General features: G+C 39.8%; 1 protein-coding gene across 2 annotated transcripts in view; it reads right to left on the reverse strand.

Moving 5' to 3' along the window:
• pot1 (protection of telomeres 1 homolog) overlaps nucleotides 1-20057 on the reverse strand; it is a 106252-nt gene extending 86195 nt beyond the window's left edge. For both annotated transcript variants that reach the window (XM_030732427.1, XM_030732426.1), the window contains exons 1-3: nucleotides 19996-20057; nucleotides 8302-8431; nucleotides 993-1065 (exon numbers count right to left, since the gene is read on the reverse strand). In XM_030732427.1, coding sequence (XP_030588287.1) covers nucleotides 993-1065; nucleotides 8302-8415 — 187 coding nt within the window. In that variant the 5' untranslated portion in view covers nucleotides 8416-8431; nucleotides 19996-20057. The remainder of the gene's footprint in view (nucleotides 1-992; nucleotides 1066-8301; nucleotides 8432-19995) is intronic.
• Between the last annotated feature and the right edge of the window lie 128 nt (nucleotides 20058-20185).

A 20185-nucleotide genomic window follows, 5' to 3' on the forward strand; every position in this document is an offset into this window, starting at 1 on the left:
AAGCTGGTTTGGTCAACCGCAAACCCACAAGAAGAAGAAGACGACGGATCACCGTAATGCAGCTAATGTGAGCGAAACGTTTTTTAATGTATCGGATTACATTTTTTATTTCTTTCCGATATCCGATCCAGTAATTTAGGCCAGTATCGGACCGATACTGACACCGAATATCGGATTGGCGCATCCCTAGTTTAAATTAATAAAAGAATGGCTGAAACTGCCACAGTAAGAACCCCAGCTCTTCGAGGGTCTTTAATAGGGCTGCTTGGAGATCAGAAAGCCAAAATCCAGTGAATACAAATCAAACATTTTGAACATTTACCAGAAAATTCTTATTACCAGCAGCAACTTACCCATCTTCTACCACCTAAATTAATCAAATCTTATTTCTTCTCTAGTTCCATGCTGTTGTAACTTAACAGCATGGCAAAAACACAATGAACTACTGGCAGTTGCAGGTTATAAAAAAGGCAGTTCTAAAATACAATCCTGTATTTGACATATAATCAATACAAGATCCACCGTCAAATTTCTTAATTTTTAGAAAGTACTAACTCTTGAGCACAGACTTTGTAGACAGAAAAAAAACAATCAAACTGGAACTTAATTAAAACCCTGGTTCTGCCAGTGGAAATGTAAGCTAACATACCAAACATCATAGGATGAGAGGCAGGGTACACCCTGGACAGTTCTCTAGATTTTAATCAAATACTAATGTGTTTCTACAGTTTATTTAAAAAAATAAATAAATAAAAATAAATAAGGTCCCTCTAAGCTCAAACTTTGGCATAATACCCAACCACCACAGGCTTCTTCACACAGCTAACTGAGGATTTAAAATTAAGCTGATTCCTACAAAGCAAGGGAATGATACCATTGAACTTTCAGTGCTAAATTTACTGTCCAAATGCATAAATGCTAATGGCAACTTTGTATGTAAAGTGTATAATTGGAACTGAACAGCAAACAGGTAATACACATTTGAATATTACCTTGGATGACCGTCTTCAGGATAAAGTTATCAGCTGCCAATGACACCAGTGGCCCCTTAAGAACCACTTTCCCCTGTAAAAAAAGAAAAAAAATACTCAACTTCAAAATGAACTCAAAAGTATTTGGCTCGGACTAAAGCTCTGCAGAATTTCCTGTCAATCCATCAAAGCCACATCAGAACAGTATATTCCTGTTGTGCTCTAATCAGGAGTAAGAAAATAGTCTCATGTAAAGAAAAAATATAAAACTATCTGAACAGATGGAGGTTGGCGCCTGGAAAGTGAGAAAAACATGGATACAATTTAAGAACAAAAAAAAAAAAAAAAAAAAAAAAAAAAAACGCCAGAACGCGACCACAAAGTAATTAACACACCAGGGTTATAATAGTTCTGGATTTTACATTATCGTTTAGTTTTAGTTAGTTTTTACTTTTTTTCTTTAATTCAGTTAGTTTTAATTAGTTTTCAGAGTGGGTTTGCTTGTTTTTATTAGTTTTTATTTTTGGTTTATTGCTTAGTTTTAGTTTCCACAGGGAACTGTGCTGGCACCGTTCCTCTTCACCCTCTACACTGCAGACTTCTCCATCAACTCCCCACGCTGCCATCTGCAGAAGTTCTCTGACGACTCTGCCATAGTTGGCCTCATCACAGGTGAGGATGACTCAGAGTACAGACAGTGGACTCAGGACTTTGTGGACTGGTGCCAGCGGAACCACCTCCTGATCAACGCCGCTAAAACCAAGGAGCTGGTGGTGGATTTCCGCAGGCGCAGACCCACCACACGGACACCGGTGAACATCCAGGGAGTGGACATTGAGATAGTGGACTCTTATAAGTACCTGGGTGTTCACCTAAACAATAAACTGGACTGGACTCATAACACTGATGCGCTCTACAGGAAGGGTCAGAGCAGACTCTACCTGCTGAGAAGGCTGAGGTCTTTTGGAGTGCAGGGGACACTCCTGAAGACCTTCTATGCCTCTGTGGTGGCATCAGCCATCTTCTATGCAGCAGTATGTTGGAGCAGCAGCTTGTCTACAGCTGAGAGGAAGAGGATAGACAAGCTCATCAGGAAAGCCAGCTCTGTCCTAGGATGTCCTCTCGACTCAGTGCAGGTGGTGGGAGACAGAAGGACTCTGACCAAAATAACATCACTGATGGACAAGGTCTCCCATCCCATGCATGAAACTGTTGCTGAGCTGGAGAGCTCCTTCAGTGACAGACTGCTGCATCCTAAATGCACAAAGGAGCGTTACCGCAGATCCTTCCTCCCAGCAGCTGTAAGACTTTATAACCATCACTGCTCCCAACAAAAACCACAATAACCTACACAATGTAGGATAATATATAATATACTGTAAATAGTCCGGCCTGTTAAGGTTCAACACACAGGCACATCATGTACATTGTATATAGTGTTATTATTAGTAGTATTAAGGTTAATATTGTTTGTTGATTTTATATATATTCTTTTCTTAATAGTGTGAATTATTATATCTTTATTTATATTTATAATAACTGCGGCTGCTGTTACACCCAAATTTCCCCTCTGTTGGACAATAAAGGCTGTTTCTTCTTCTTCTTCTTCTTCTTTAGTTTCGTTAGTTTCAGTACTGTATTTTTCGGGCTATAAGGCACACTTAAAATCCTTACATTTCCTCAAAAATCGGGAGCGCGCCTTATAATCCGGTGCACCTTATGTATGAATTCTTGTTGTGCTTACTGACCTTGAAACAATTTTATGTGGTACACTGCGCTCAAAATTCTGTCGAAATGTTTTAGTGCGACTTTGGTAAGGGACGTTTAATAAATATCGAAAACTTCCAGAGCATACAAAGCGTACAACAGGGGGGAGGGGGTAACACCCAGCGTACGCTTTTTAAATAGTTGAGCGCTGCTGTCTGACCGCCGATGGCCGAGGAATCCACACCACTGCACCATTGCGTGGTCTGCAACGATATGGCCTCCAGTCTGGCGGATCAGTTCAAAGGCCTCATTGAATTCTCTAAAATAGTCCATCGATTCACAAAATGACTACTGACGATATTAGACAGGAACAAGCTGCGAGTGCGGCGCAGCAAGTGTGGAAAGCAGCCAAAGCTGCCGGAGATAAATTCAACAAGAAGTGGAAGCATTGTTCCAAAAATGGAAACCGTATGCAGTAGGGGTGGGAATCTCCAAGCACTCTACGATTCGATTACGATTCAGAGGACTGCAATTCGATAATAAAACGATAATCGATGCATCTTGGTAGTAGCAATCCATGATGAAATAACTTCAATTTTATTTCCATTTTAAAACTCCCATTTTATTTTATATTTATATTAAATCAAATGAAAGCAATATGGCAAGTACAAGGCCACACATTCCAGAGAACTGAACAAAGAAATACAAACTGAAAAAGTGCACCTGTAGCACCATGTTTGTAGTAAATTAACAGATTTCAGCAAATGCCAACTCTTAACCAACATTATGTGCAAACAACAAACAAATATGTGGTACCAAAACCACAACTTCCACACAAGAGTAGAATTATGTGCTAGCAGCTCTCATAAAAAAATAATGCAGCTTATTTTGAATAACATGGTTCCTCATGTTTGTCGTGTTTTCAAAATATTTGAGCTTTGTTTGACACAACTTGCATATGGTGGAGCTCTTGTCAATGGATGTTTTCCCTTCGACTTCGTAGAAGCCGAAGTGCTTCCACACACTAGCTTTTAGTGCAGAAGGTGCCGGCTGGATTTGCCGCTCTTCCATCTTGCGTCTTTGTTATGTGCACAGCACAGACTGTCCGGGTGCAACACCTCCGCTCTTCTGAGTTCCGCTCTTTATGCTCCGCTCATTACGTTCTCAGTTAGAGCTAACAGCTAGACAATCGATTGTTGTCATTTGTGAATCGATTCTGAATCGTCCACGTTGCGCATCGAGATGCATCTAAGAATCGAAAATTTCCCACACCCCTAGTATGCAGTCAACCACAGAAAATGATGATGGATTTTATTCTACATGTTCTGGCCTGTTTTTATCTATGCTGGTCCGGATATTTGTGCGTAATCTGGCAATCAGCGGCAGGTGCTGTTGCCAACTTTTGTGCAACAAAACTCGCTGTTGGCTGCCTCAAAAGTTGGGACGAATTGAGGTCCGGGGTGTGTGTGTGCTGTCCCCCTCGGTGCCAAAGAGAGGTCCGGGCGATGCCACAGCTTATGAAGGGACGCAGTACAAGCACTGCATGTTCACAAAACACGGCTTTCAAGTTTCCAGTGTTGAGTCAAAAAGGGATTTCCTTTTTTTTTTTTATATATATTTTTCTTTGCTTATATCAGTAAATATACTGGTGCACAGGATTTATGAAGGGCTTATATATCAAATGAAGAATGATTTACCCTCAGTAAAGAATATATTGTAGCATCTGTTAAGATGTTACAATATATTCTGTTAAGATGTTGAAGAAGATGGCAAGATATTGCCAGCAAAAGTTGCCCTTTTATTAACAATTAAATGGTTGCCAAACCAAAACAAAACAGTAACAACTAGAGCAGCATGCACGCGTACAGCTGCCCGACGGCGCTCCCAGCTTAAACTTGGAGAGCGAAAAAATGATCAATCCACAAGGCTTATAAATAAAATGACAAACAAGAAAATGAAGGTCATTTTATCTATAATTTTAGTTAGTTTTTTAAAAACGCACAATACATTTTTAGTTAGTTATCGTTTTTCCTTTTAATTTCAGTTTTCTTTATTTCGTTCGTTTTTGTTAACTATAATAACCCTGTAACACACATAATCCAGCTACACAAGCAGAAATGCAACACAAGGTCAGACACTTCCGTAGGTTGTGTACAGAGGCAGCAAAGACCCTGCAAGTCTAATTAGCAAGCATCTAACCAAGCTACCTCCAAAACAGAAGCGGCTTCAGGTGGTGATAACTAGGGTTTAATCCCGGGATCCGGGATTCCCGGGAAATGCGATCAGAACCATTTCCCGTTTCCCGGGAAACGTTAGACGGGAAACCGGGAAAAAAGTCGCGCGCGTCGATTTGACTTTCAGAAAGAAAAGAAAGCTAAAGTTAAATTTAAGGAAATATTGAGAGAAGGGTTCGTTTAATGCGAAAAGCATTACTCTTCATTTCAGGCATGTTCAGCCTCCGTTTAAGGCTTCAGCCTTCATCTCAAGCGTTTTAATAGAGGTATTACACAGTTGTGCTTTTTTCCTCTTTAATTTGTTGAAATCGTAGGCAATGTGTTTACCCTAAGGTATTTTGTATTATATAATTTTATATTATATATTGTTATATTGCATTATATAGCCTATAAAATATGCCTGCCCTGAACAATAAAGAAATATCTGTTTAACTTCGAGTGTTTCTTTTCCTCGTTTGCAGCCGCTTACTAACAATCATGAATTAGGATACGGGCCTAATGTGTGAAGAAATTATCATGAAATAGATTGCTTTAACATATTTCGCTTTTAAAATGGAGTTGAGTAAAATGTATATTTTTTAGGCTATAAGGATTGGCCAGTTTTTCAAAAGACGATTCACAGCGAACCTACTTTAACCCTTAGACACGGTGTTATAAATTTGTTGTTGCCAGAATGGCAATGACCAAGTCGTAGTGCATTACTCAAGGCCCTGTGTTATGCCATATTATAGTGCAGTACGGTAGTTAACTTTTCAATGACTATTACAGCGTTCCACTGGTGGAGATATAGCGCAACAGATGTCGCCACGACAGCATGGCTGAGCCTTTATCAATGCTGTGGAGATGAACCGTATTGTTTTGCACCAGCAGTTGTAAAATAGCTTGGTATAATTCCATGTACAATGGAGGAATATTCGAATTATATTTGTTAAGGGAGTGTTGAGGAACGATACAACACCGCATAGCTCGAGCACTCCAATGTCGAGATGTAGGTTTTATTGCGTTAATCAAGCTGACGTTGCCCCCTACTGGGCATAACAGGACATAGCTGGAAAGCTACCTCTACAATATCACAATAGGTTAAGGCCGACACAGGCTACAGAAGGCCTAATTAAAATAAAAAAATAAATAAACTTTTTCCCGGGATTCCCGGGAAATGGCTCGTCATTTCCCGGGATTTGATTCATGTCATTTTCGGGAAAAATATTAAACCCTAGTGATAACATCAGGATGCAGCTGGATTTGAGCTGTGATTCCTTCAAAGAGTTGAGTTTGTTTTTGTCAAACATTCGCTATGTTCTGATGTTATACACCACTTTTATTGTACAGTTTGAGTATTGGAGTTCATGTTTTTCTTTATGTTTCTTCTTGTTGATGTTCATGTGTATCTTTAATACTACATACATTAAGCACGTAAAGCTGCTATTTTGTGAACAGTTGGTTGTTGAACGCAATTTTTAAAACAGTATCTTTTGTCGAGTTTCTATTACACAATAGTCACTCTTGCACCTGACAAAGTATGAAAAAGTAAAACAAAGACTATTGAAAACTAAACTAAGATTAAGCATAAAACCAAAAAATATTCAAACTTGCAGCATGAGGGCCGCATCCGGCCCTGCCCCCTACTTCGGGTCTGTGATTTGATGTCAAAAATGTAAGACAATTTGGCCCTTTAAGTTACTTTTTTGACATTTCGCTAACTCCGTTTAATTGGAGGAGAAAGCTAAATGTCAAAAAAGTAACTTAAAGGGCCAAATTGTCTAGAGGGCGGGGCCGGATGCAGCCCGCAGGCCACGAGTTTGAGACCCCTGGTCTACCGCCATTAAACCCACAAGAAGAAAAAGACGACAACTACAGAGAACTGTAATGGTGCTGATGTGGGTGAAGCGCTCCATTTACACGAAGATACCTGAGTGTTGCAGAGTTTAAACCATGGTTATTATAGTTAACGGAAACGAACGAAATAATGAAAACTGAAATTGAAAAAAACACTGTCGTTAACTGAAATAAATAAAACTACAATTAAAAGGAAAAAACCATAACTAAAACTGTATTGTGAGTTTAAAAAACTTACTAAAATTAAAAGATAAAATGACATTCCTTTTCTTGTTTGTCATTTTATTTAAAAGCCTTGTGGATTGATCATTTTTTCGCTCTCCAAGTTTAAGCTGGGAGCGCCGTCGGGCAGCTGTACCCGTGCATGCTGCACTCACCGAGCTGGTCCGCAAAGTAATGGTACCGGTCTGCCGAGAAAGCAGCAGAGCCCCATATGGAGTTTCTTTGAGATAGAAGAGTGTCTTGTTGTGAATGATGAAAAATGTATAGAACACATCTCAGTGAGGAAAAAACACCAACAGCAAAGTCCACCTGAGAAGCGTACACAAGGCAGCTAGGGAAACCGCTCTGAACCAACGTAATCTGGCATTCACCTCCGGAGAAATGTGACTACTCATCGCTGCCATGCAGCCGCAACCTTGTGATGAACCTGTTCATTCCTTGTGTGTTTTCGGCCACTTTATCAGTGAGAGAATAACAATCAGGAACAATCAATATAAGGACTCTCAAATGTCAGCAAATTCCTGGAGGGAGACTGCTAAAACTGTCAGAATGGATGTGAGGGAATGAAGAAAGTGGAAAAAACAGGGACAAATATGTTTGCAGCCAAAAAACTGAGCACAAAGAGTGAGGACCAAAAGAAGTCCCAGCCAGCACTGTATATAAAACACCAGCACACGACCATAAAGTAATTAACACACAATCCAGCTATGCAAGCAGAAATGCGACATGAGGTCGGCCACATATTGAGCATCTAATCAAGTTAGCTCCAAAACAGAAGCTGTTAATCTGCTGCACTGACGCTGAACTTTATTGGGAGTTTATTGTAGAATTTATTGAGTTTGGGAGTTCATGTTTTTCTTTGTTTCTCCCTGTTGATGTTCATGTGTGTCCTTAATATTACACACATTTAGCACACAATGCTGCTGTCTTGTGAACATTTGGTTGTTGAATAAATTTCTTTAAAGGGTATCTTTTGTTGAGTTACACAAGAGTTACTCTTGTACCTTGAATCTTGCACCTGACAATGTATGAAAAACTAAAACTAATACTGAAACAAAACTAAACTAAAACTAAGCAATAAACCAAAAATAAAAACTAATAAAAATGAGCAAAACCACTCTGAAAACTAAAACTAACTGAATTAAAGAAAAAAGTAAAAGCTAACTAAAACTAAACAATAATGTAAAATCCAAAATTATTATAATCGTGGTTTAAACGAAGCATCAAAGCAGCAAATTTGTGTCGAGGATTTTTTATAATCGAATTATTCGAGTTACTCGATGAATCGTTGCAGCCCTATTTGTCACACACATTTCCTGCTGTAAACAGACCTTGATTATTTTGTCTGTCACATCTGTGCTGGTGGTGATGACCGAGATGGGAATCCTGGTCAGATGTCCTGGTACCTGGGGCCGTGTACCCTCTGACAGCACATGGACAGGCATGACATCAAGGGGAGATCTGAGTGACAGAGATAAAAAAAAAAGAGAAAAGAAAAGAAGTTCATTCCCAATCCAGGCTGCCACCAGTGATAACATCTGAACAATCCAGTTGAGAAAAGTCAATGTGAGCAGTGTTCTGTCCAAGAATATAGCTACAGCTGCTGACAGACACTAATCCACCATCTGATCTGGTTTAAAGTCTGGTTGAACCCTCCTCCACCACAGATGACTCATTACTTCGACAAACCTCTTACAGGAAATACCAGATCCATGTCAACAGCACAGCAGAAGGATTCAAATCTGAGGCATTTCAGAGAGAAACCCAGAAAAAAAAAAGTGTTGGCCATGTTCCCAGCTGGTAGAACATTGCTTCATGTAAGAGCTTTTTAGTTTGATTTTGGGCACATTTGACAGGTGAGTCACTTGGTGGTACCTCACCAACCAAGGACAGCAGAGTGGGAACAGCCTGCGGGGCAGACATTCAGCAGACCATGTGCTCAGCTGCTCAGTCAGGCAGAACCCCAGTAAGGATTAAAAAAAACAAAAAAACAAAATCAAATAAAACTTCATGATTTATACCAGAGGGGTGAGCGCTTGAGGCCTGAATTAGAGTGGGACGAGTGATTCATTCATGAGTTGAAAGCTGCTCTGTTTACAGGCTCACCTATACCTGTAGGTTCATCAGCCTAGTTTGCAGAGCTGCTACTGTAGGAATATTCATGATATATGCCACATACATTACATACATTCACTTCCCTGAGAAATTTGTCTGGAAAATAACATCACTGATTAAAATACAGAAGCTTATAATGTTCCATGTCACCATGAACTTTATGTTTGGACTGTACAATGAATCACACTGATGAAGACTACACAATGATAGAAATGGAGACTTCGAGGCCACCCTGTTTTCCACATTCTGTTTTGTAAATGATGTAATCAAGACTGATATGCTGTGACTATATAAAACTGTAAGTTGAATTAGAATGTGCCAGTACTTCATGCCATCTTATGGCATGCAGTCTGACCCGGATATCTGATCTGTTTGAAATGGCTTTATTAAATTTAATAATTGGACTCCTGATTCTGATTGATTTGTGTCATTCCTGTTCGATGAAATGAACACGCAGAAACCTAAAGGCTTAAAACAGCAGACACACACACACTTATTATTTTAATTCCTTCAATTGGTGACGCCCGACGTGATCGAACAGGAATGTTTTTGATTTTCAGATGTTTTTATTTGTGTTTTTTTTTAGTTTCTTGGGAATAAGGAGTGAATTTGGCCACTGATAATCGCCGCTTCGAGGTTCCTCGTGACAGTACTGACTTCCAGACTATCAGTGACTAAGAGATCTCCACCTAAAGGTTGGCAGAGACCTTTTCTAAATATCTGCATATTGAATTGTATCAAATTATAATGGTCACTGGTGGTAAGACAGGAGGAAGGTGTAATTCGAGCCATTTCACACAGTTTAAGAGTTTAAGAGAAAAAAAAAAAAGTTTAAAAGAGTTTAAGAAAAAACGAGTTGAAAAGAATAAAAGAGTTTAAAAGAGTAAAGAAAAAATAGACAAGACGAATAGCAGGTGATGAGTCCGGGTGGGATACTGGCCAACCCACTGAAAATACCTATTCATGGGGTTTTCAGGTTTAGAGGGCCTTTGGTTTTTCTGAAATCTAAAGCATAACATTTGTCTTTTACTCATATCCTTTGGAAAGTTAAGCGGCTAAACAGTGACGCGTCTGTCTATGGCTCCTGGTAGAAAAGTTGATAGAGTAAATACTGGTGGTCTTCGCGGTTCTTTTCACGAACCTTGATCTCAGAAATCCATAAAAGCAACTAAAACCCTTTAAAAGCCTCAAAAGATAAAAGATAAGACATAAAGAATAAAAAGAATAAAGAAAAAGTAAAAGAATACAGAGAAATGAAGAAATAAAGAGAAAGAGAAAAAAGAGTTTTTGTAATAAAAATAAAAATCCTAAAAAAAGAAAAAATATAAATGGTACCTTGCTAACATTGTTTTTGTTCTTGCAGTTTGGACTGACTGACTGACTGACTGATGACACTGGGTGTAGAAAAAGGGGCTCCGATTAAAAAGAGGGTGAAACTTCAAAAATAACTGGTGATTTAAAATTATTTTGGTGTAAACTCCCAAGCACAGATATTAAGCTGAAACCTAAAATTAAAGGAGAAATCTCCCCATCCTAATCAGGTAAAAGTCGATCTTTGGGTCAGAAATTAATTACGCAATCCCAAAATTAGGTCACTTGGAAAAGAAAAATATACAACAATAATGAATATTGAAAAAACTGATGGATGCTTGAATGTGTGTCTGTGTGTGTGTGTGAGGAGGCCTCCATGTGTGTGTGACTGAGTGCTGTGTATTTGTATTGCCATGTGTGTTTCAGAAAGAGAGAAAAGAAAAATGGGTGCTTCATTTATGTGTGTTACGGTCTGTGTACCTGTGTGTAAGTGAAACAGTAGGACAGAGAGGAAGAGAGAAATAGGAAATAAGGACAAAATATTTTGAGGTGAATTTCTTTGCAGAGTATGGTGTCATTTGTTGTTTAAATAGGAATAGAGTTTAGAGGAATAGGACAATTTTCCACTGGTCAATATTAGCTGTTTTGTAATGTCATAGCTGTGTCTGTCAGTATGTGTAGGAAAGAAAAAGGAAAAAAGGAAAAGAGAATGGTGCCAAGGTTTTAGCATTGCTGTGTGTGTGTGCATTTCAATCTCAAGGATTTGTGTGCCTGTGAATCTAAGTGAGAGCCAGAGAGAAGGAAGTTGTGTGTGTGGATGAGAGTTATAGCTCTAAGTTTTTTCTCTTCTTTTTCTTTTCTTTAATTTGGACTGATATGGTTGTATAAGGGAATGCTGGTCAAAAATTCTCGGAAGGAAGGTTTCGCTTCCGATACATATGAGAGATAAGCCAATCATAGATGGATAAAAAGACAAAAAAAGAAAAATCGCAAAAAAAAAAAAAAAAAAAAAAAAGGGAGTCAGGAGTTTATTGCTTTAAAAAATAACAAATGAATAAACAAAGACAGTAAAACAGATGCCTTGAAAATCCCAGGTTGAAGTATTTTTTGCAAATTATTAGAGGTCATTTTTCCAGAAGATTGTTGTTAAATTTCAAGAAAAAGTTTCCGTGAGGAACTCAGTTTTAGTAAAACCTCAAAAAGAAAGGTTAAAAAAAAAAAACCAGTGCATGTAAATACTTTGTGAAACAGCCGAATCTGAGACCCAAAACAAAGTGCCAAACTTTGAGCTGCTGCTCTGCCACAAAGCAAAATACGGAGAACTAAAAAAACTTATTTGTTTGCCCATGCAGGATAAAATATAAGATACCGATTTACACTTTTGTGCATTTACATTTATTTGGTAGATTTGTTTAAAGCTAAAATTTAGAGAAAAGCAGAGAACATTTGAATTTTGAATGTCTAAACAAGTTGACATTGAATCCAGCATTAAAGGAAAAATCCCAGAAGCTAATAATATAAAAATCAATATACCCTTTAGATAAATAAGCTAAATTAAGGTAAATTATTGAGACAAACAGAGTTAAGTCTCAAAGGAGGGAGACAGACCAGCAGAAAGTTCAAGATTTAACTAATGAAAATCTCTCAGTTTTATTCTAACAGGAAGCCTGAACATCACTGGAGCTGCAGAGACTGGACTGATTAGCGACCAATAAAGAAACTCTGGTGCGCTACAAGGTGTTCAAGCTCATCCTAAGATCTCCTGAACAGGCTCACAGCTCCATAAACTCATATAAATAAGGCTCCTGGTGCTCAAAAAGGAGGAGGCCAACCATCTCACAAACAGGTGACCTGAGAGTTCTTGACCGATGATCTTTGTGCACAAGTCTGAGCCCAGAAAGAGGTGATGGTTGTTCACAGCAGTACATCTGCATCTGAAGGAAAAAGGGCACTCTTTTGAGGATGCCAATGTCCACATTTTGGACAGGGAAAACAGATGGTTTGAAAGAGGAGTGAAAGAAGCCATCTATGTCCACTGTGAACAACCATCATTGAACAGAGGAGGTGGATTACGTCACCAACTTTCCCCCGCTTACAGTGCTGTCCTGAGCTCCCTTCCCAGACGTCTCAACCCCCATTCACACCTTTGCTCCAGTGACCTCAATAGGCCACAGGAAACAATGGAGCAGAGTCTCTGGAGCTTGAAAAAGGCGACTGGACTTCTTTTTGTTTCTTGAAGACGTTTCACCTCTCATCCGAAAGGCTTCTTCAGTTCTCAACCAAATGGTGGAGAGACCCAGGTATTTAAACCCCTGTGGGCGTAGTCCCCTGGAGGTGGTTTTTCAAGCTCCAGAGACTACTATGACCTGGATGACTGAGAATCTACACAGACACAATGGAGCAGAGTCCTAAATTGGTTTCAACTGAAACCACTGATTAAATATGACCCACGCCCCCTTCACACCTGGGCACATGTGTTCAAGCACATGATCAATAGAGGGTCATAACCACCTCCAGGGGACTATGCCCACAGGGGTTTAAATACCTGGGTCTCTCCACCATTTGGTCGAGAACTGAAGAAGCCTTTCGGATGAGAGGTGAAACGTCTTCAAGAAACAAAAAGAAGTCCAGTCGCCTTTTTCAAGCTCCAGAGACTACTATGACCTGGATAACTGAGAATCTACACAGACATAAATCATTTCCTTATGTTTGCAGTAAGATTTTCATCGATTGGAACTGGATTTGATCCTGAAGGGATGCAATCCACATTTTTTATGAATTTGAGGAAAATTATTAGATGGTGACTGTTTCGTGTTACTGTTTGTCATGTGGGCCAATTTATATGCAGAATTTACTTTGGACTGATTAAATTTAAATGCTAATCCTCTTCACTAAAAAACATTGACTTATGAAAGACTAATGCTTGTTTTCTCTTTGTTTTTCAGGCCATAAGAAAGTATAGAAAGTAGGTACATCCATTATAAGTATGACATTATTAAACTGTCTAATTTTTTGCTAGAATCACAATCATAATAGTATAAGATTAGTTTTCACAAAAATCCTCTTCTGGCTCTTAACATCAGTGCAGTCCTGGCTGACCACCCGAGGTCAGGCTGGTGAAGTTGACCTCAGAAACTCTGAGGTCCAAAGGGGGAATTGTAGGAATATTCATGGTATATGCCACATATATATCTTACATACATTTACTTCCCTGAGAAATTTGTTTGGAAAATAACATAACTGATTAAAAATACAGAAGCTTATAATGTTTCATGTCATCATGAACTTTGATTTCGGACTGTACAACAAATCACACTGATGAAGACTAAATGATAGAAATGGAGACTTCGAGGTCACCCTGTTGTTGAAATTCTCTGTTTTCCACATTCTGTTTTGTAAATGATGTAATCAAGACTGATATTCTGTGACTATATGAAACTGTAAGTGGAATTAGAATGTGCCAGTACTTCATGCCATCTCCTGGCATGCAGTCTGACCCAGATATCTTAACTGTTTGAAATGGCTTTATTAAATTTAATAATTGGACTCCTTATTCCTGTTTGGTGTCAATTTCTGTTTGATAAAACAAACACACAGAAACCTAAAGGCTTAAACAGCTACACACACACACACTTTTTATTTAAATTCCTTCACTACCTATGGTAACTCAGTTTAAACACCAAATAACAGTTGATCATTCTCATTTCACTGGTTAATGCTACACCACTAAAATAATGTAAAAAATAAAAGTAAACTGCACACTCTTCTTGGTGGCTATATGTAACAAACTCAGGAATACATAAAGGGCATATAAAATGTCAAAATAGGATAGATTCATAAATGTGTTTACTTGATCCATTTCATATATATTTACTACCACAAATTTCAATCAGTGGTGACCTTCACTCCCTTGGTAATTGCCTTAATCACTTGCCACAAAGCTGAGCAAAGTTTAACTCAGGACCTACCCACTCTTATGAGCTAGTGCACAACAGATTAATGAGGCAAGAACTGGCAGTTGTGTTGGCAGATTTTCAGCTAACCTGCAGGTGGAGAATTGGTTCATGTGTGCCTACACTGTAGCTCACTGAGGCAACAGAGCAGAACAAGGACTGGAAATGCCAGCTGTCCAGCAGAATTCATCTGCAGGATGAGATTCACTGAGGAAGCAGCTGATTATACTGCTCAGGTTTTACTTGACACAAAGGACTTGGCAAATATTTACATAGGAGAAACCATGCTGTCCTAAACTAATTTATGATTTAACCCCTTAACTGGCAGCAAATAAAATCACCTGAAACAACTACATAACACCCTCTGGTTATTATTGGCTCTGAACAACCCATTTCATAGCCTATTAATCGGCTGCGTCTGGTCCGCGGGCCGAATGAAGTGCATTTATATGGCAGGCTAGACCCGCCCATTTTGACTGACACCTCATTCGGCCAATCATGTTAAGAAATGGGTTTCCCAGAGCCAATAATACTCAGAGGGCGTCACGTAGCTTTGTCAGGTGATTTGGTGCAGCCAGTTACATGATTGGCCGAATGACGTGTCAATAAAAATGGGAGGGTCTAGCCTGCCATATAAAAGGGACTACAAACGGCCCGTCACCGGGCCCTTGCCAGTTAAGGGGTTAATATTTCTTTCTTAGACCACTTCATTAAGACCACTTGCATGTTGCAAAAACCTCTAAATCCACTTCTTCTACATAGACATAGTTGAGAGTGGCAAAATCACCTTCGATGGAACTGGAAACATTGAAAATGATAAAAGAACAGAGAATAAATTAGAAATTCACTGTTTTTTTGGGATTAAGAGGGTGGGTTCATCCATATCCATACTTTTAGCTTTTGGTGCCATATGGATAATTTAGGCCAGTAATTAGTGGGTTACTACATGAAATGATTAGATTGGTATATAACGCGTGGAAAGGATTTTGTAAATATGATTATCTCATTTTGACAGAGGTGGCATTTAGTGGTTTTTGCATCTGAACTCTTCATGTATTATCACAGAGCAAACACAGCATGGTCAGTGGTCAGACTTCACAGTACTCAGTACCCAGTGTGTCCACCATTGGCATCACCAGATTGTCAATAGCAGCCTGTGGGATGTTGTCCCATTCCTCCTGGAGTGCATGGGCATGTTAAGGGATAGATCATTTTAACTTAACCTATGGGATATGTGCATTCTTCACTTATGTACAATGGAAGGACAGGCGAGGATCGGTTTAACACAATAAATTGAACCTATCAAATGGTAAATGTACTAGTTCTTATTTAGCAATTTTCTACTCTACTTGAGCCCTCAAAGCACTTTATACAACACATTTGCATTCACCCATTTACACATACTCACTTTTTTCTACATCCAAGTGTTTTCACTTTAACATTCGTGTACAGATTCACTCTGATGAATACATCAGGAGCAACTCCGGGTTCAATATCTTGCCCAAGGATGCATGCAGACTGGAGAAGCCAGGACTTGAATCACAAACTTCTGACTGGTGGATGGCCTGCTCTATCTCCTGAGCCACAGCTACCCCCTACCTCTAAAATGTCTAGAAGTCAGACTGATTCATGCCAGCAGAATTCTGCTCCAGAAGCAGAGCTGCCTACAAAAGCATGAATCTGCTGCAACACTTGCCAAGCAGACATTCGTGTTGAATTTATGAACAAGGATTTTAATTGCAGGCAGCAAAGGCGTGGTGGTTAGCACTGCTGCCTCACAGTTAGAATAACATCTAGAGGGCCTGGGTTCGATTCCACCTTGGCCCAGGCCTCTCGCTGTGTGGAGTTTGCATGTTCTCCCCGTGTCTACGTGGGTTCCTCCAGGCACTCTGGTTTCCTCCCACAGTCCAAAGACATGCACTTACTGGGGTTAGGTTAATTGGCTACTCTAAATTGTCCGTAGGTATGAATGTGAGTGTGAAAGGTTGTCTGTCTCTCTGTGTTGGCCCTGCGACAGGCTGGCAACCTGTACAGGGTGTACCCTGCCTCTCGCCCTATGTCAGCTGGGATAGGCTCCAGCGCCCCCCACAACCCTGAATAGGATAAGCGGAAGAGAATGGATGGAATGTAATTGTGTGAGTGATAATGAACACCTGCACCCATTAATACTCGTTATTTCTCCTACCAACGAGCCACCTCACCCAGCCCAGCACAGCCTGCAGCAAGGTCCAAAACTACCAAAATTCAATGGGATGACAGTGCTAGCGCCCTACCTCACAGGTTCACCTATCACCATCTATGTCAGGCTTCCTAGCCAATAAGGCACAACAACCGATATGAACAATAACAACACATCCCCACCTAAATGTCAGCTTTCCTCTCTAAAAGAAACAATGCGATTTCTGTACCTTTATTTTACATGAGCTCTATTCGGCTAATGTTAGAGGAAACTAACTAACGAGCTAGTTAGCAAACCTAAGCAAATACCACCTGAGAGACTAGCAGTTTTTCTAGCCTCCAGTTTAACATGAACCCATAACCAGTTTAGTACAAACCCATAAACCACTTAGCACATCATTAAGAAAAATTACATACTTATCACCAACTCTGCAAACTAAAGATCCTATATAGTATAGACTGTACGGGGAATTTCGGAAACATAATGCACCACGTTAATGCAGTTAATGCATGTTAATGCAGTAAACGTTGGGAAGCCGGGGGAACAAGGAAGACAACGAGAACCTAAGAAGGCTTGCTTTTATTTTTAAAACTATTCTATTGTTAACTTGGGTGTAGGCCGAACTTCAGAGTGGAATGTGCTATTTATTAAAACATCTAGGATTATCCATGGGTTTCTGGAAGAGCATAAGTAGGCTGCCATGACAGACTGCTACTTCCGCTGTACAGTTTTATACTTCCGGTTACCCAAAGTTAGAGCCAGAGTTAATGACAAAATTCGGTTACTTTGTGCTGTAACAGGCAGGGCTGGACTGGCAATCGGGCGTACCGGGCATTTGCCCGGTGGGCGGACAGTCCTCAAGGGCCGATGCCGTTGGATTTTTTTTTTTCTAAGAGACCGGCCCACAATTTATAGGGGGCGGCCCATTGGCCCATCTTCAATATAGACAGTGGACAGAACCAATCAGGATATAGGATGAAAGCGGCCCCACCCTTTCTCTGCATGGTGCAGAACACTGAAACTACTCCCACTAGTAGTTTCAGTGTTGAGCGCGTGTGTTAAAGGAGAGGCAATATGGAGAAACCGAAGCGGCAGAAAGGGGGTGCGGAGAAGTTACGTGCGAAGAAATTGAAGAGTGTCACTGTAGATGCTACAAAATGTGTAAAGATCACAGACATGTTCGCTGCTGTAGCCTCCGCGTCCTCTGTAACAGTAATGCTGCAGCAACAGCAGGCTGTAGGCAGAGCCGGCCAGAGCCATAGGCAACATATGCAGCTGCATAGGGCCCCTAACCACCAGGGGCCCCTCAAGCTCGCCCACATTTGTCATGAAACTTTTTTGGTTTGTTTTAATTTTTTACAAATGTTAATTTCCTAAAAGAAAGAAGAGACTATTCTAACTGTCCAAATTTGTACACTTGTAACAACACTAATTTAATGAGTAGGCTACACTCTAATATTTCTGTCTCAGACTGATGCTAAAAAGCTAATTCATGCATCTGTTACTTCTATGATGGACTATTGTAATTCATTATTATCAGGCTGTCTTAAAAGCTCCCTGAAAAGCCTTCAGCTGATCCAAAATTCTGCAGCTAGAGTACTGACAGGGACTAGAAAGAGAGAGCAGATTTCTCCCATATTGGCTTCTTTTCATTGGCTCATAATACCGTATCACCCCAATAGAGCACTTTGCTCTCAGACTGCTGGCTTATTTGTGGTTCCTAAGAGTAGAATGGGAGGCAGAGCCTTCAGCTTTCGGGCCCCTCTTCTGTGGAACCAGCTCCTAGTTTGGATTCAGGAGACAGACACCCTCTCTATTTTTAAGATTAGGATGAATGATGGGTTTTCTCTGTAATTATTGTGGGGTCTTTACCTTACACTATAAAGTGCCTTGAGATGTCTGTTTGTTTTGAGTTGGCACTGTATAAATAAAATTTAATTGAATTGAAAAATTGAATTGAAAAGGCTGAAACTAAAAAAAAAAAAAAAAAAAAAAAAAAAAAAAAATCAACTTTAACCCTCCAGCATTAATAACAATTAAGTTCAGGGGACAATGAAGTGGTATGAAGGGGGCCCCAAATCAAATATTGCTTAGGTCCCCTTCAAGGCTTGGGCAGACTCTGCTGTAGGTGAAGACAGCAGCAGTGTGATGAGCAATGGCGATTGATTAATATCAATATTTAGTTACATTTGCATACTTCCCCAAATCTGGCAGCCACGGCACCTTAATCTGATAAAATAGCAAACGGTCAAGGCCGAGAAGTGTTGGATGAGCAGCAAGTGTCCATTTTAGGCTGCATCATAGCATTTTAGATATTTAGGTTAAAGGTGTGTTGAAAGGCTGCACAGTAGTTTGAATTTGTAGCCTCTATGCTGGTTAAACATGTTTTTAAAAGCCCTCAAGCAGGTGAAATAACAGATTTTAAAAAACTAAATGATACGTCAAAGCTTTGCAATTTAAGCATTACTAAAGTAAGTTAAAAAAAAAAGTATAAAAGTATTATTAGCAAAAGGTATGCCCACACTGAATAAGAGTAAAACAGTGTCAAATGCTTCTAAGACATAGTTGCGGCTGGTCTAAGCCAAAAATGCCAGGGCCGATTTTTTGTCCCAGTCCAGCCCTGGTAACAGGCGGCTTTATTAGTTGGAACATGAGCTCGGATTCAACTTGTACTGTTGTCAGTTGTCACTACATCAGTCTGTACATTTTTTCAAATTATTTTATTCTGTAAATTTGTTCTTTTTCCCCAAAATTATACTACCCAGTTGCGCATCCTATTATTTTTTCCTTATGTTTTAAGTTTTCCTTTAATGTACAGCCTCTTATTTTTTTACGTTATTTTATTTATAGTGTGACACTACAGCATACAGCCTACACAAAGCTTAAACAATGCCTGCCTTCATGTAAACACGTAGCAGTTAGCAAGATGACAGCTGCATGTCTCCCCGATCACAGCCTTCGGCCAGTCCAGTGTTTCTGTTTCAGTGATCTGAACACTGATATCCAGATAAGTGATATACCTTCCACAGAATACTTGCCGCATCACTACATGATTTCCCTAATCAGCGATACAGGAACAGCTGACTGTCTCCACTACTCCACTTTCCCTTAGCATGACACATGCTAAGCGCTTAGCTTGGCTGATGCGCTGGCTCGGCTCTACAGCTGCTTTAAGGAAAATAACGTTGCCTTGTTTGTTAATCATTACTTTATTGATTTTATTGCTTTGAAGGTAATCTGGTGCTCTTATAATTACGTGATTCCCCGCCATCAACACCTTCGGAAAAAACAAGGTAACTGATAATGTCGATGTAGCTGACTTTGATGTCATTTACACAAGTGACGGGTGAGGCACTGTTACCTCGCTGCAAACTAATAAAAGTTAAAAAATGAAAATCCGAAAGAGAATTTTTAAGTAGCCATTAAAATGCAAGCATACGCCACAAAAAATAAACAGGAAAACTTACCGTTTCAGCTTTCCCTCGCTTGGTTTCGAATCAACAGGCTGGTTCTGTGACGCGCATGCGTATAAGGCCTGAAGTAGATTTCTACGTCGGGTCGGGTCTACGCATAGACGCCGCATTGAGCCTGTTGCTGTGATACGTCAGCGCGTCTGCCGTATTGGATGTGGCATATCTGCACCGTAAACTAATTAAG

Source organism: Archocentrus centrarchus, chromosome 6 (genome assembly GCF_007364275.1).
Source record: "Archocentrus centrarchus isolate MPI-CPG fArcCen1 chromosome 6, fArcCen1, whole genome shotgun sequence".
Lineage (NCBI taxonomy): Eukaryota > Metazoa > Chordata > Actinopteri > Cichliformes > Cichlidae > Archocentrus > Archocentrus centrarchus.